Here is a 15,866-nt window from a genome sequence, read left to right on the forward strand (position 1 = left end):
CTACCTCAGCAAGGAAAGGATTAAAAATCATCTGATTAAAAAATTTTAGCGTTAACTCATCACCCATAGTAACAATATCAATGAAAACTACACTACCTCCACAATGCCACATTTATTGTATATGTATAAAGCCGTACATTTACATTGCTATCAAAGTATCCTTCCATTATTTACAAACAATATTTTAGCCAGAAATGTGGAGTCTCTAAAAATGAGATTACAACTTCTACTCTAAAAGTAAACATACAAAATGAGTCGTTTTGATCTTTTCAACGCTTAGTTTTCTTTGTTCCAATGTCATAGGTTTGGCACGTACCTCAATATAATATATACACTGTACATGTTACGTGATATATTTATTCACACTGTACTTGTTACGTGATATATTTATTCACAAGATAAATTTCAAAAAACAGAGCAAACAGCATACGAAAGAAACGAGTGTGCCTTCTTTGAACTATACTTACATTTGTCTTAGAAGAGAACTTTCCCTTGCTAACACAGTTTTCGCTTTCTCATAGCCTTTCTCATGTGCTTTTCCCACATGGTCATAAACGCTTTAAACATGCTTCTGTAAAAGGAGGTATTTTTATGCGGTTTATGAATACACACCGAAAGTGTACAGAAAGGCCAAAAAGAAAATCGGGAGTAACCATGCATTTTTAAAGATAATGAACAATATTTTTAAAACGCGTTGGAATTCATAACAATGTATGGGATTTTTTCCAACTTGAAACTTAACTTACTTTTGTTACTGCGCATACGTTCTGCGTATCTCGAGATACTCGGATTTGCTATGGGTGGTGCCTACTTAAACAGGGATATTTTTGCGCTGTTTAAAACTATGTGGAGAAAGCAGAACTTAGCAAGAGTTCCTGGTATCCAAAGAGAAAATTGGGGGGTAACCATGCATTTTTCAGAGATGATAAAGCTTCAATTTGGAAAAAAACACCATACATTCCTTTATATTTTACTGCTTTTTAGAATTATTGTTGCTTAATTATCTGTAAAAAAATGTGTGGTTACCAACAATTTTGGATTTCAGAAGCCCTTGCTAAAATCTGCTTTTCCTGCCTAGTCATAAACCGCGCGAAAATATTTATGTATTAGTAGGCACCGCCCTTAATTATCTCTGAAAAATGTGGGGGGTTACCCCCAATTTTGTTTTGGGATTTCAATAACACTTGTTAAGGTCTTTCTTTCCCGTATATCAATAAACTGCGCAAAAATACCTGTGTCTTAGTAGGCACATCCATCCTTAAGAAATCAGTTTTTAGGACCATCCTGAGATGAACAGAACATGCACAGTAGAAAAAGAAGGCACTGTCCTTTAAATTAAACCTGTAAAAAGTAAACAAAACAACAAAACAGAAGTCCTGGCCACTTGGCCATAGAGCACAAATAAAGGCTGATAGAATTTATATATCAAGTAAGTAAATATAAAACAGAAGTTTTGAAGTTTACTCAGTCTCGTACGTGACTCATCAAAATTCACAAACAAGCTTCAAAAAAAAAAAAAAGAAAAGAAAATGGCATAAGGATAAACCCAAAAGATGATTGATTGGCTATACCGCCTCTACATATGAACTTGCTCTGTGTTTTGAACACTAAATTAAAAAGACACTGATTCTTTAATTAAACCTCTGCGTAGCTTTCACTCTGTAAAAACTAAACTCTTACATTAAGATCTTGCACAAGATAAACACAAGGGAAAGATGACAATGAAAGCCCTCCTTATTGTAGATTCAAGTATATCTTTTTGATCCTGTTATAATAATTTGGGTTTCAAGTCCACTTTCAATGTGGGGAAAAACAGATTTTTATGTAAAGCTTCTGACTGACAAGGATCCAAATTCTGTTCCTCTCTCCTCATTGGTTCATTTTAAAACGCTGTTTATTGAAAATGGCGGACATGCGTACTCCATAGGAAACAGCTCATTTTCCTGCTATGCTCTGATTGGTTGATTTTGATCCAAAATGGTGGACATGCGAACTGCATAGAAAACAGCTCATTTTGATGCTGTGCTCCGATTGGTTGATTTCGATCCAAAATGGCGGACATGCGTACTGCAGAGGAAACAGATTTTTTGCTGCTGTCCTCTGATTGGTTGATTTCGATCCAAAATGGCGGACATGCGTACTGCAGCGGAAACAGATTTTTTGCTGCTGTCCTCTGATTGGTTGATTTTGATCCAAGATGGCGGCTGCACCTGTAGCAGAAACAGCCCACCTTGAACTAAAACAGTTGAGATTTTACAGCGTTTGGTGTAATTCTGTTCAAAGACTGGATTCATGCCTCTGAGACGATAAAATGACCATAAATGAGAACTTTTTCAAGCAGCATTGATGGAAACATAAGATTGGATGTTTGTATGGATAAAAAAGTCTGTGTGGAGTTTAATTAGCGCTTGTGGACTGTTCACTTCTTGAAGAACCGTGCGAAGTTGAGCTGAAGAATTGAAGAATTTACATGTAAATTAGCAACGTTGGAAAGTGGAACAGAAAAGGATTAAAACCCAACGAGTTTTAGATTGACGTCTAACTTCAAGCTGTTCCTGGTTTTTTAACCTTGTGTACAGGGAATTTTTTTAACGGAGTATTAAACAGTGATAAGCTTTCTTCACCATCTTTTATTCTGTGTAGGTGAGTTTTGAGATGTAATAAAATGTGTTTGCTTGCAATGTAATGTTTGCTAATTATTTCTTTGTCCATAAACTAGTCCATCTGATTATACGACATAATTTCATACTTCAATTAAGACAAAAAGCATCCCGCATTGAGCGAGGTTTCTTGTAATATTAAATTTGCACCAAAAAGCATCTTATAATTATCTAAGATGTTTTTCAATCTTTTATTGTCGGCTGGAACTAAAGTAAGATTTCAGTTTTTACGGAGCACTTACACACTTTTGTTATTGGAGTTTTAAATTAAGTTACTTTGTTTCAAAAATACAGATGAAAATTGGGCTTAAACTCTGACGACATTAAATATCGATACGGTCACCATGTGCTGCTTTGAGTTTGTTACGAACAGGATCACTTATGTTATTACCAGACAAATCCAAGCGTATCAGAGTATTATTATTACACAACCCTTCACAAATCTTATCAGCGCCTTCACTGTCGAGTTTATTGTAAGACAAATCCAACCATTTCAGAGTATTATTATTACACAACCCTTCACAAATCTTATCAGCGCCTTCACTGTCGAGTTCATTGCGAGACAAAATCAAGCATTCCAGAGTATTATTATTACACAACATTTCACAAATCTTATCAGCGCATTCACTGTCGAGTTTATTGTCAGACAAAAACAACCATTCCAGAGTATTAATATTACACAACCCTTCACAAATCTTATCAGCGCATTCACTGTCGAGTTCATTGCGAGACAAAATCAAGCATTCCAGAGTATTATTATTACACAACATTTCACAAATCTTATCAGCGCATTCACTGTCGAATTTATTGTCAGACAAATTCAACTCTATCAGAGTATTATTAATACACAACATTTTACAAATCTTATCAACGCATTCACTGTCGAGTTTATTCCAAGACAAATTCAAGAGTCTCAGAGTATTATTATTACACAACCCTTCACAAATCTTATCAGCCCATTCACTGTCGAGTTTATTGCCAGGCAAATCCAAGTGTTTAACACTTGTGTTCTCAGTGAGCATCTTAGCAATGACATCACACTCAACATAACCTAAATTTCTACCATAGGCAAATACACTTTGAAGTGTCAGAAACTTACCGAAAGTACGTGCCAAATCTAGATGAAAATTACTGCCTTCGTTTTTGCATTCCTTAATACACTCCACTGCAACCAAAAACTTTTCATGTTCTCCTTCGTCAATGTGAGCCGCCAAACTCTGGATAACAGCCATTGCTTTGTCTTCTGATTCTTGCGCGAGTATGCCGCATGTAAACAACAGCACTTGTTTGAGGTCAGCATGCTCAGAGAAATATCTCTCGTCAGCAGCTAAATCTTCAGGACTCATTTCTCCACACATAAGCTGGCAACAGAGATAAAAGGAAGCGAACCACTCTTCAAAACTCTTGTGAACAAAGGAGTACTGGGGATGTGGTTTTCGTCTGCTGCTTCCGCTCTGCCATGACAGGAAACCGAACCCTGGGATTTCATCCGCGTGACTTTCAAGTTGATTCTTCTCAAAAAACTTCTTGTTTTCAAGTAGAGCGTTCCACGCTATCAAGCCAAGCTGCTTTAGCTGTGATTTGTGCTCTTCAATGACATTTTTACTCGTTTCTGGTAAGTTCTTCTTTTTCTTGTACCTTCTCAGGACATCCTCTACAATCTCCCAGTAAAGTTTGGTTTTACTTTCGGGAAGCTTGCCCTCCGAGTCTTCACAAAGAAGGCAGATAAGTGCAGTGTTCAGGGGATTTGCGATCAGTTCTTTTAGGCTTTGATCGTCCTCCAGTTTGTCTAAGAGATTTTGGGCCGTTTTTGCTCCCTGCTCTCCCTTGCCTTCAAAGAATTTTTGAATAAACTCACTGGCATCAGTTGAGGTAAATCCTTCTATTTCCAGTAGCGTGTCACAGTATTTCACAACTTCTATGCCAGCCTCGTGCCGAGCTGTAACCACAAGGGGACATTTGTGAAGCATTATACTTTTACCTTTGATGATGTCTTGTAACTCTGACAATTTACCACTCGGTAACTCGTCTAATCCATCCAGGACCAGTAAAACATTAGACTGATTGTGTTTAATGAAGTCGAAGAATTTCTCTCGCTCTTGTTCTTTAATATCTGAAGGCAGGACTTGAGCGGCAATGGCGTCCTGAAGGTTTGAATTGATGTCACAACATCTCACCAACAGAACCAGTTTAAATTTCAGAAAATCTTTTCCTGCGTTACCGGTAGCCCAATCAAACGCAAGTTTGTTGCAGTATGTTGTTTTTCCCATACCAGGGTCACCCTCAATTAACACTGCCCTTGGGTTGGAGCAGCTTTCATGTGGTTGAAAGATAGCAGACATTTCCACAACCTTTTCCGTCAATGATCCTCTCGTTTTATCCTTGTTGCGCATTATGAGCCGGGTGAAGATTTCTTCAAGGGAAAAGAAGAAATTTCCTTGACACCAAGGGAAAAGATCAAGGTATTCTACATCTCTTCTGTACAGTTCACGTATTGGGTCAATATACTCTGCCTCCAAACCATCTAAAAGTAAAAAAAAATTATTAGCAAAATACTATGTCGGGTTTTGTTTAGACTCTTCACATCTGTTTTTGCTTTACGGTCAGTATAAATTGCAGACTGGATATTATAGCCTGTGAACAGGCTCCCAAGTGGGGTATAGGGCGAAGACAAAAATCAACAGTTTTTTCCATGGGATAAGCTACAAAATATCAAAAATTTTCGCGGGTTTGATTTTCCTTTGGACTGGATTTAATAATGGACAACTACGTAAAAGAAAGACATTTACTGTCTGGATGCTGCTTTTTTTTGTTCAACCTTCTCTAATAATTTTAAGCGTGCCTCTTGTTACGAAAGGAAGATTTGCACAAGTCAACTCCTACTGAGGAGGTTTGGAGTTAGACTCTTGGAACTGACCTTTTTCTTCAGTTGACTTCAGGGTCTCCAGCTTCTCACTGATGTTTCTAATATCACTTTTCATCTGTTCAAGATCATCTCTGACGATTTCTGGGAAACAAAAAACTTTGTTGCATTCAAGTCAATTTAACTGGGAACTAACTTACAGTAACTACTATATTGTTGCTATGGAATGTTCCTATATGTAATCATCAATTATCTAATCAATCAAAATCATCAAAGAATCGAAAGCTTATATTTCAACATAAATTTCGACCCTGAATAGGAAACATTTTTTTAATTTAATATGACAGGATCAAGGAATATTTTTTTCTCTAACATCAATTATCTTGATTGGAAACCCTAGTTGTTTGGATCATCTTTTTCAACTACAGTGGAACCTGGGTAATATGGACACAGGGGGTCTAACTCTAGGGTAATTTACATATTGTAATTGCGGAGACCTAACCCTTTTGGGTCCTTTTGCCAGTGCTTATCAAAACCCATAGTAATAACTTTTCTTAGCTACTGGTCCAAAATTATTCTAGGCAAAAAAATCTTAGGGTGTATGGTGATTATTGTTTGTATCTCATAAACTACTTAATACTGCGATTGAGACAATTATTGTGAAAGAAACTTGACTTTTATTACTCCAGGTGGCGCTGTCTAAATTTTTCAAAAGGATAAGAACGATAAAAGATAAGAGAGTTTTTTCCTACAAGGGATTCAATCTGATTAAAGTTTATTTCAGTGTGAAGTAAAGTATAAGTGTATTTTATCAATTATTGTTTCAATGCTAAGCTATATCGGGAAACACTCTGCTAACTCTGACTGTGAGATTTACGGCGTCCGTTGTAATAATGTAGCCAATATGTTACAGCGACACATTTTTCAATTTCCGCCCGTGAGAGATACAGCAGATTGTGTGTCAAGTGGTCGCCTATGGGAGGTTAAAAACAATTGAAAATTTTAAACAATCATCTCTAAAAGTGGTCGCTTACGAGAGGTGGTCGCCTACAAGAGGTTCCATCTATAGTGATTTGACTTGAAAACGTTTGGTATTTTGGAAAAGTGGTCGCTAATGAGAGGTGGTCGTTTACGAGAGGTGGTCACAAAGGGAGGTTCGACTGTATAAATTTTTTCAGCGACAAAACATTGTTTAATTTCTTAACGTGTCTGTAACTGCAACCGTAACAAGTTCAAACTAAAGAAACCTTATGCTCATTTATCATATCCTCGGACTAACAGTGAAGTTAACGGAATCAAAGTCCTATCATCATCGCATAATGGGCAGAAAACTTAATTAATAACTACAGTAAAAGGGGAAAAGACCGGAAATAGACAGAATGATCAAACATGCCACGACATTTAGCAGCCTACTGATTTCAGTAATAAAATCGTATTAACTCAAAGAAATCTGTCATTATTTAAACAGGTTATAATGTCTACATTTTGCATAATAGTGACAATGAAAATAGTCAGTGCGCAGACAACCAGTGTCTGTGAAGCGGGGTTGACGATGTAGGAAATATGTGAGCTTTTCGTCGGGACAAACAAAACTGTCCATAATATCCGGGTGTCCAGAGAGGAGTGTTCCACTGTCAAAGGTTTTAAAGATTTCTGAGTCACAACCATACTTGGCAAGGCAGATGAACATAACAGAAAAAGGCTTAAACTAAAATGGTTCGCACGTGTGAAAATTGAAAATAGTGCCAATAGTTAAAGATCGCCAGTGTTCAAAACGTGATGTATTGATTTTTTTTTTTTAATTTAGAATATTTATAGAAGTTGATGTATACAGTACAATTGTATTGATCCATTTCTTTCAGTAGCCAGCTTAAGGGATTTTTCTGTCTGTTGCAATGTTGGAGACTGGCACTAGTTCCATGAATGTCATGACAATTTTTTAAAATCCATCTGTTCACCCTAGCTCATATTTTACCAAAAAGCACCACAAAACACTGCAAAACAAAGAATAAGAATCATTCCTAAAAATCAACCCTTATTCTGTGGTCAAATTGTCCCCCTACTCAATCCTATTAATTTTTCAATTGATACAAGAATAGAGTTAGAAGTTTATATCTTGGAACTGACCTGTACTCCCAGTTTCAAATGAATTCAGGGTACCAGCTTCCAGCTTCTCACTCATGTTTCTAATATCACTTTTCATCTGTGCAAGATCATCTCTGAGGATTTCTGAGAAACAAACAACTTTGTTATGTTTAAGTAAATTTAAGTGGAAACTAACTTACTACCATATTGTATGTTGCTATGGAAACTTCCTAATCATCAATTATCTTGGAAACTTTAACTTCCACAGAAAAGTTGTTTGGACCATCTTTTTCAATAATTATTAAAAGGTTTAATTTAAAGATTTTCAAGTCACAACCATATTTGACAAGTCATGTGATCAGAACAGAAAAGGCTTAGTCTGTTGCGAGGTTGGGGACTGGCACTAGTTACATGCATGTCATGACGATTTTTTTAAAATCCATCTGTTCACCCTCAAATGTTTTTTTTTTTTTGAAAATCCATCTGTTCACCCTCATATATTTCTTTATTTAAAATCCATATGTTTTCTCACATATATTTCACCAAAAAAGCACCACAAAACACTGCAAAACAGAGTATCGGAATATACCATCCCTAAAAATCACCCAGCAACAACTCTTATTCTGTAGTATAGGTTAGTCTTCCCCCTTAAATTACCAAATCCTATTAATTTTTCAATAGATACAGGATAGAGTTAGGAGTTAGTCTTTTGGAACTGACCTTTATCCCCAGTTTCAGATGACTTCAGGGTCTCCAACTTCTCGCTGATGTTTCTAATATCACTTTTCACCTGCTTGAGATCATCTCTGACGATTTCTAGAAGATTTATTTATAAATAAGTTTATTATGTTCAAGTCAATTTAAGCTAAAGTTGATAAAGCTAAACAATTTTATTTGTCTTCCATTCAATATCAAATTGATGAATTACTTAATATACATAGGGGAGCTCAAGTGGGGTTACAAAACACTCCAACCAGATACAAAACCTTTGCTCTGAACTTATATATGGTGATCAATATATTTCAGACATAACTAATCGATGAACATTGATATCAATGAGGAATGGATGGGTAATCAGCTGATTATTATAATACTCATTGATTCATTGCTGATAATCAATGAGTAATCAATGACTTGTCTAATCAAAATTTTTGTGGCCTTTTGATTACACATCAATGACATAATGATTACACACTGATCTGTTTATAGTCATTGATATTGATTATTACTCATTGGGAAATCGTTTGCAGCAGGCTAGAATTGACCTCACAATTTTGAGAAATACCATTGCATGGAGTGGAAATTGATGCATATATTACATTGATGATAAGAGTCGAAGTTTTAGTTCTCAAACAGAGCAGCCAATCAATAAAATTGTTACGGCAGTGACCTATTCAATTTTTTTTTCTTTTTCACATTTGATTGTAATACTAGCCATGCATATGATGATACCTGAGTGAGTAATCAATGCATTCGAATATGCAAATAGTCGATCAATAACTAATCAATGGCCCGACAGTACAGTTGAACATTTCAGGAACTGGCTTTCAGTAACCTGTTAAAGCAGGGATGTCAAAAATATTATAATTTTAAAGAAGCAAGAGTTATTTACTATAAGAAAGTAGTACAAAAGTGAGAAATTTTCAATGAGGTTTCCCAAGCGATCTCCCCTAGTTTTTAATGTTTGGATAAGTTGATGCAATGATATGCCATCGGCTTGAAGGAAGTTAGAACACTTTCCTGCTCTTAATGAAACAGATGATGGCATCAACATAGTTGTTGGAAGTGGTGCTGGAAGACATTAAAATGCCATCAGGCTAATGCATGCTTTTCAATTTTGAAGTCTGTATCCTGCTCTGTGCATGCTTTTGGCAAAAACATTTGCAGGGCTCACGATTATAACCTTACAATCTTTATTTGGCTTTTTATCTCAAGCTTTACTATTAGAAAATTCATTGCATCAGTCAACAGAAAATATCAGGGTGAATATATCCTCCTATACACTCTGCCAAACAACTTAGATTATTATCATTCAACGCTTTTTCTTCCTTTTCATTAGCCGAAAGTAAACCATGTGACCTGCAAATAACTGCTTACAAATAATGATCTGCTCATGCGCAATACTGTCCAACTGTGCATGTGTGTAATTGCTGCTTATATAATATTCTGCTCATGCATAATTATTGAAACCACGCTCTTGTGTGAAAATGGCAGATGGCTTCCTTGAGCTGTCAGAGAGTGATTTCCAAAAAATATTTTTTAAAAACAAACTGGGTGATCAAATGATAAAACAGTTATTGAACTCAGTCATTGCAAAAAATTGTTATTTATGTATAAAGTGGTTGGGAGTGGAATTATTCCCGGTTTTGCTAAAAGGCCCCATTTACAGTTCACAGCCCTGTGGCCCGCAGCCCACCTAAAAGCCCACGGCCCCCTTCACAGTTCATGGCCTGGGAAAATTTTTTAATGCCCACTTCAAGATGGCTGACACCTACCATGACAGACTGATAACTAGCAAAATAACACCCCGCTTACCCAAAATTGCAATCTGGTTAACCAAATTCAGCTTAGGTAACACATTGTGATGCAGTTGGCCTTATTATGTGGGGCTACGATATCTAGCCAAAAAACTGCTGATTGTGGCAGTCAGTTGTTGGAAGTCTTAGTGGTAAGGTCCCGCTTGGTTTCCTCATTCAACTTATCTTTCGGTCATTTCTTCGTCTAACTGAACAAGATGCCTATGCTGGCATTTACGTGTGATGCTGTGGCTGATTTATTTCATCCAATTGCATGCTTCGCAGATTGATAGAACTATCCTTGCTAATGGAATAGTTTGAGTCACGTGAAGATCCCATTATGTTGTTTTCCTTGTGTTACGCTACTTATGGTTGGACCGGAAATTTCGGAAATTCCATTACGATAACGTAAGCTTATCAATGACCTCTTTTCAGTCTCCCATCATGGTTCTAAGACTGTCAAACAAAGCATGATTCGTTCGCCAGGAACTCTCCAATTTCCACCGTTTTAAATGTCAAGTGCTCCTTAGAAGTTATTCTTTCGATTTACCGCTTCAAAAATGATTAAATTTCCATTTGAAAATGGTACACTTGGGTCCACAATATGTTAATAATATGGCCGGCACATATTTAATCCAAGTTTAATTAATAAACCAAATGATGCTTTGACGTCACACAGGTAGGGGTGAGTGGGTCCCCTCCCTCACCATATACAGGACAAGAATGGATTTTGACTGGCCTGCTTTTGTTGAAGACAATCAGAACAATACATCCCAAGTAGGAGAGGGCAGAGTTTAATGAATAAATTAATGTGCAGATTTGTGACTACCATGAAAAAAAGATAATTATGGAGCCTGTTTTTAGACATGGCATGCCCTCAGGGCATCCTGTATAAAAAGTAGGGAAGTCCGTGATTTATAGTATCCGCCATCTCAAAGTGAGCATAAAAACAAGATGCCTGCTACACTGGCATTACGCGTGATGCTGGGGCTGATTCATTTATTCCAACTGTATGCTTCGCGGATTGATAAAACTATCCTTGCTAATGGAATAGTTTGAGTCACGACGATCGCGTTACGTTGTTTACCTTGTATTACGCGACTCAGACTATTACCGGAAATCAGTGAAATTCCATTACGATAACGTAAGCTTCTCAATGACCTCTGTTCAGTCTCGCGTCGTGGTCTAAGACTGTCAAACAAAGCACGATTCCTTCGCCATGAACTCACCAATTTCCACCGTTTTAAATGTTGAGTGCTTCTTAGAAGTTATTCTTTCGATTTGCCGCTTCAAAATGGTGAAATTGCTGTTTGAAAAAGGCACACTTGAGTCCAGAATATGTTATAAACAATATGGCGCCACAATTTAATGCAGTTTTAATGAAGAAATCAAATGATGCGTTGACGTCACACAGGTAAGGGTGAGTGGGTCCCCTCTCTAGCGATATAAGCGACTAAAATGGATTTTGATTGGCCTGCTGTTGTTGAAGACAATCAGAACAATACGTCCCGAGTAGGAGAGATTCATTTATTCCAACTGTATGCTTCGCTGATTGATAAAACTATCCTTGCTAATGGAATAGTTTGAGTCACGACGATCGCGTTACGTTGTTTGCCTTGTGTTACACTACTCAGGGTTTTAAGGGAAATTGTGGGAATTCCATTGCGATAACGTAAGCTTCTCAATGACCTCTTTTCAGTCTCGCGTCGTGGTCTAAGACTGTCAAACAAAGCACGATTCCTTCGCCAGGAATTTACCAATTTCCACCGTTTTAAATGTTGGGTGCTTCTTAGAAGTTATTCTTTCGATTTGCCGCTTCAAAATGGTGAAATTTCCGTTTGAAAACGGCACACTTGAGTGCAGAACATGTTAACAATATGGTGCCAAATTTAATCTGTTTTTAATAAATAGATCAAATGATGCGTTGACGTCACACAGGTAGGGGTGAGTGGGTCCCCTCCCTCGCAATGTAAGCGACAAGAATGGATTTTGATTGGCCTGCTTCTGTTGAAGACAATCAGAACAATACACCATGAGTAGGAGAGGGGTGAGTTTAATGAATAAATTAATGTACCGATTTGTAGCTACGAGGAAGAAAAAAAAAAAGAAATCGACCCGTTTTTAGACACGGTATGCCCCCTCAGGGCATCCCGCGTAAAAAGGGCCGGACCATGAACTGTGAGGTGGGCCATCGGGCCATGGGCTTTGAGGTGGACTGCAGGCCATGCAGCTGTGAACTGTAAAGTGGCCCACAGGCCACCAGGCCATTGTCTGTGAGAGTATTTAGGGTCTTAGCTCTAAATAATATTATTATTTGAAAACCACTCTAAAACAACATGTAATGAATGCTTCACATTTCCTGGAAACATATAATTTTCTGGTTTGGAACTAATGTGCATAGTTTTCAAAGTTTACCCTTTTGCAATTAATTTCTCTGTAATTTTTAGGAATCTTGAAAAGTAAGTTTATTGATAACCTCTAAAATCTAATATAAGAGACTTTGATTAATTACCAAAAAAATGACTTATACATACCAGGAGTTAATCTGACCATCCTCTCAAAAAGATCATTGCGCTGTGTGACCCAACTGTATTTGTTCTCATAGGAAGTGCGTAGAACTTTAGCCTCCTCAAGTTGTCTTGACCTGTCTTTATCCCACATTTCAGTGATGGCTGCGGCCCATATCTTGGGATCCTCTGAGTCAATAACAAATGATTCACCATGCGGTACTTTGCTTAGGGCTTCTCCAAAACCTGAGTTCTTACTGACAAGTACAGGCAAACCAGCTGAAAGGGCCTCAAGACCTGTCAGTCCAAAGCCCTCTGTTCTAGAAGGCATGACTGCAAGATCCACCTCACAAAATAATCGTTTCAAGCTCTCACGGCTGTTAACATAACCTCTCACCTTCAGCCGATTCGCGGGAATACCACAATCCAGTAAACGTGCTGCTACTTCCTCGTGCTTTCCTTCAGGTGCTCCAACAAAAACAAGATGGGTGTCGGGTAATGAAGCAACAGCTTTTCCTGCAATGTCAAATCCCTTCAAGGCAAAATCTTCAGCATCTCCACGGCCAAACACAAGGACACTGCAATGCTTTCCCTCGTTGGGGACCTGTTTAACGCTCACAAACTCATCAAAGACACCAGGAGTCAGGTCAAAAATAGTTTGACCTTTTTCACACCCACGAAGATATGAGCTAAAGGCCTCGCTCAACTTAGGCCCTACACCTACAACAAAATCAGCCATCTCGCACAGCTCTACTTCAATCTGGTGCTTTTCTTCCCCTTTTGAAATAGGATTTGAGTAGGATTTAAACATTCCAAGTTCCTCTGGATCTGTGTGGACTACTTGGACCCACCTGCACTTGTGGGAGTCTCTTATAACTTGTGCCTGGTGACCAAGTTTCACTCCATGACCGACGATAATGTCAATTTGCAAATGTTCTGGTGGAAAACTAAGCCATTCCAGCTCTTCATAACCTGGCCGCCGTCTTGCCCCAATGATGTTTATATTGTGTTTGAGGGCTTCTTTCTTATCCTGCTCGCTGCATTGTGGTACAAAGAAAGTGATTTTCGCCTCAGGGCACTTGGCCAACTGAATAGCTAATTCTCTATTTATGGTGGAAAGTCCTCCCTTGGTTGATCTCCATTCAGATGCCAAAATGGTGACTTGAACTTTCCTGGATTCTTGCAATTCTGGTGGGGTGGAAGACATTATCAAGCACGTTCTTTAAAAGCTTCTTCACAATTGGATCTCAAGGCACAAAAGTCATTGATCTAAAAAAGAAAAAGATTTTAACATTATGCAAAAATAATACTCTTAAAAAAATAATTGTATCTGACCTAAAAAGGTAAAAAAAAAAACACGTAATTTTCGGGAGCCCTTTTCTGTTGTCTAAACTGATGCAGCTATGAATAACTAAAAGACTTTCTTAAGTGTTATGGGTAGGTTGGTGTTCATTCAAAGCAGCGGTGGCAAGAGTGCTATGTAAAGATCCCAAAAACAAATGTTTTTGTTGAAAGATCAATTCAATATTGTTTTCATATACATAGCTTGGACGAATGTCACGCACCAACGTCTCCACATGTAACGCTTAAAAGCTGAGTCATTGTTGCCTGTGCCAGGCTTGTGCCCTGCCCCCGTGGAGTTCCAGAACATTTTGCTCTCTCCATTGTACACAAAAGAACATGATTTACATTTCACTTTGTACACAATTCCTGACTCTATTCTCAAGTGGGTGATCTTTTACATGCTTTTTGAGCACATCACCAAGTGTTTTGATCAGTGTGAATGCATGCAGTTTTTAAGGAGTCTTGGTCCAGTATGTCAAATTCTTTCAGAGACATTTTTCCCAAATGGGCAGAGCACAAGGTAGGTTAGAGGCAACAATACCTCGCGGAGATGACAGAGATTGACTTCTAACCAAAAGCGTGTTCCTATATATTTCTCAAAATATTTCAAGGCACTTTCGAAAATATTACAATAAATAATCTGCATAATTTCTACATTTTCTCATCCAAGGTACTACAGTAACAATTTTACGATTTCTAGAATTAAAACATTTTAACCCTTTCCCGTCCAAGGGAAATGGCAAATTTTTCTAAATCGTTAACTATGAACTGGGAGACCACATGTGATATACCATTTAAAAGGTATTTTCTGGGGTGTGCTATAAATCATACCAACAGAGATGGAGGAGGTCACATATTAGCGTGAGAAAAATCCAAAACGAAAGAAGAAAAACATTGAAAATTTTCTCATTCGTTGTACATACTGGGTATCCCCCTAAACTATAGCTTAATGTACAGCTCTCAGTGCATTGCTTGTTGTAAGATATCAACTGAACCCTCAACGTACAAAGGAAAAAAAATCCAAAAGCTTGAGGGGTGGTAAATCAAGTCTCATATAGGAGGGGGGCATGATTTTATGCCTTCAATTTATAGATCTTTCAAGGATCTTTTGGTTGTGCAAATTTCACACAAATTGACCAAATACTGAGCTCATAGTTGCGTCTTGTGCCATATGGCACTCTTGGTCGGGAAAGGGTTAAGTCCAAATAGCAACATTGTTAAATTTATACATTTTCTCTTAAACACCTACAGGGCTAATGTTAGTGAACAAAGGTCAACGTTAGTTCACCTCTTTTATTTTCAAAATTTTCACGACATACTGTAGTTTCATTAACTGCATTTTAGAAACTCACTTACTGATCTTTGCCTAATGACACATTAAAACATCAAAATAAACTCTCTTGACACATGCTTTTCAAGGAATGTTTTTGAAGTTGTTCAAAAAACTCACAGCACATGTTTTATCGGGTCTAAAACAACTTGGCTGCGCCTCATGGATTTAAATCCCGATAACACACTGCTGCTCGTGTTTAAACATTACATAGCCCACTATCTACATAAATTATGAACCCTCCCTTAATCACAATAAAGCATTAAGGGTTTTTAAACCCTAAAAAGCATGAACTTTACTTAAGAGAAACAATTGCTTAGATTTCACATGATTTCACACATGACGGCTTGATTTCATACATGCCAGTTACTTAGGAGAGACATGCTTAGATTTCATTTGATGTGAAACATAAACTATATTTTCTTCAATTTTTAGTAATTTATTAGTGCAAATGTATTCAAAGTCACAACAAAAGTAAAAGACCTTTGCCATATTCATAGACCCCAAGTTTGAGAACCCGAAATGCTGGTCTATATGTGTTGTTAAGAGCGCTGCAGGCGC

General features: G+C 37.5%; 1 protein-coding gene and 2 long non-coding RNA genes across 3 annotated transcripts in view; 1 reads left to right on the top strand and 2 right to left on the bottom strand.

Annotated features, from left to right (window-relative positions):
- LOC146474514 (uncharacterized) overlaps window positions 1-15,866 on the bottom strand; it is a 62,461-nt gene that overhangs the window by 39,463 nt on the left and 7,132 nt on the right. Inside the window, exons 4-6 of the mRNA XM_085117136.1 lie at window positions 12,659-13,900; window positions 8,329-8,424; window positions 7,651-7,752 (exon numbers count right to left, since the gene is read on the bottom strand). Coding sequence (XP_084973262.1) covers window positions 7,651-7,752; window positions 8,329-8,424; window positions 12,659-13,838 — 1,378 coding nt within the window. The 5' untranslated portion in view covers window positions 13,839-13,900. The remainder of the gene's footprint in view (window positions 1-7,650; window positions 7,753-8,328; window positions 8,425-12,658; window positions 13,901-15,866) is intronic.
- LOC146474517 (uncharacterized) lies at window positions 98-611 on the bottom strand. The gene is made up of 2 exons (XR_014866174.1): window positions 365-611; window positions 98-334 (listed from the first exon to the last, which is right to left on the bottom strand). It is a non-coding gene; the product is annotated as an uncharacterized LOC146474517 (long non-coding RNA).
- Window positions 743-2,574, top strand: LOC146474518 (uncharacterized). Its single transcript, XR_014866175.1, has 2 exons — window positions 743-901; window positions 932-2,574. It is a non-coding gene; the product is annotated as an uncharacterized LOC146474518 (long non-coding RNA).

Source organism: Pavona decussata, unplaced genomic scaffold, assembly GCF_977016875.1.
Source record: "Pavona decussata unplaced genomic scaffold, jaPavDecu1.1 SCAFFOLD_89, whole genome shotgun sequence".
In the NCBI taxonomy this organism is placed as follows: Eukaryota; Metazoa; Cnidaria; class Anthozoa; order Scleractinia; family Agariciidae; genus Pavona; species Pavona decussata.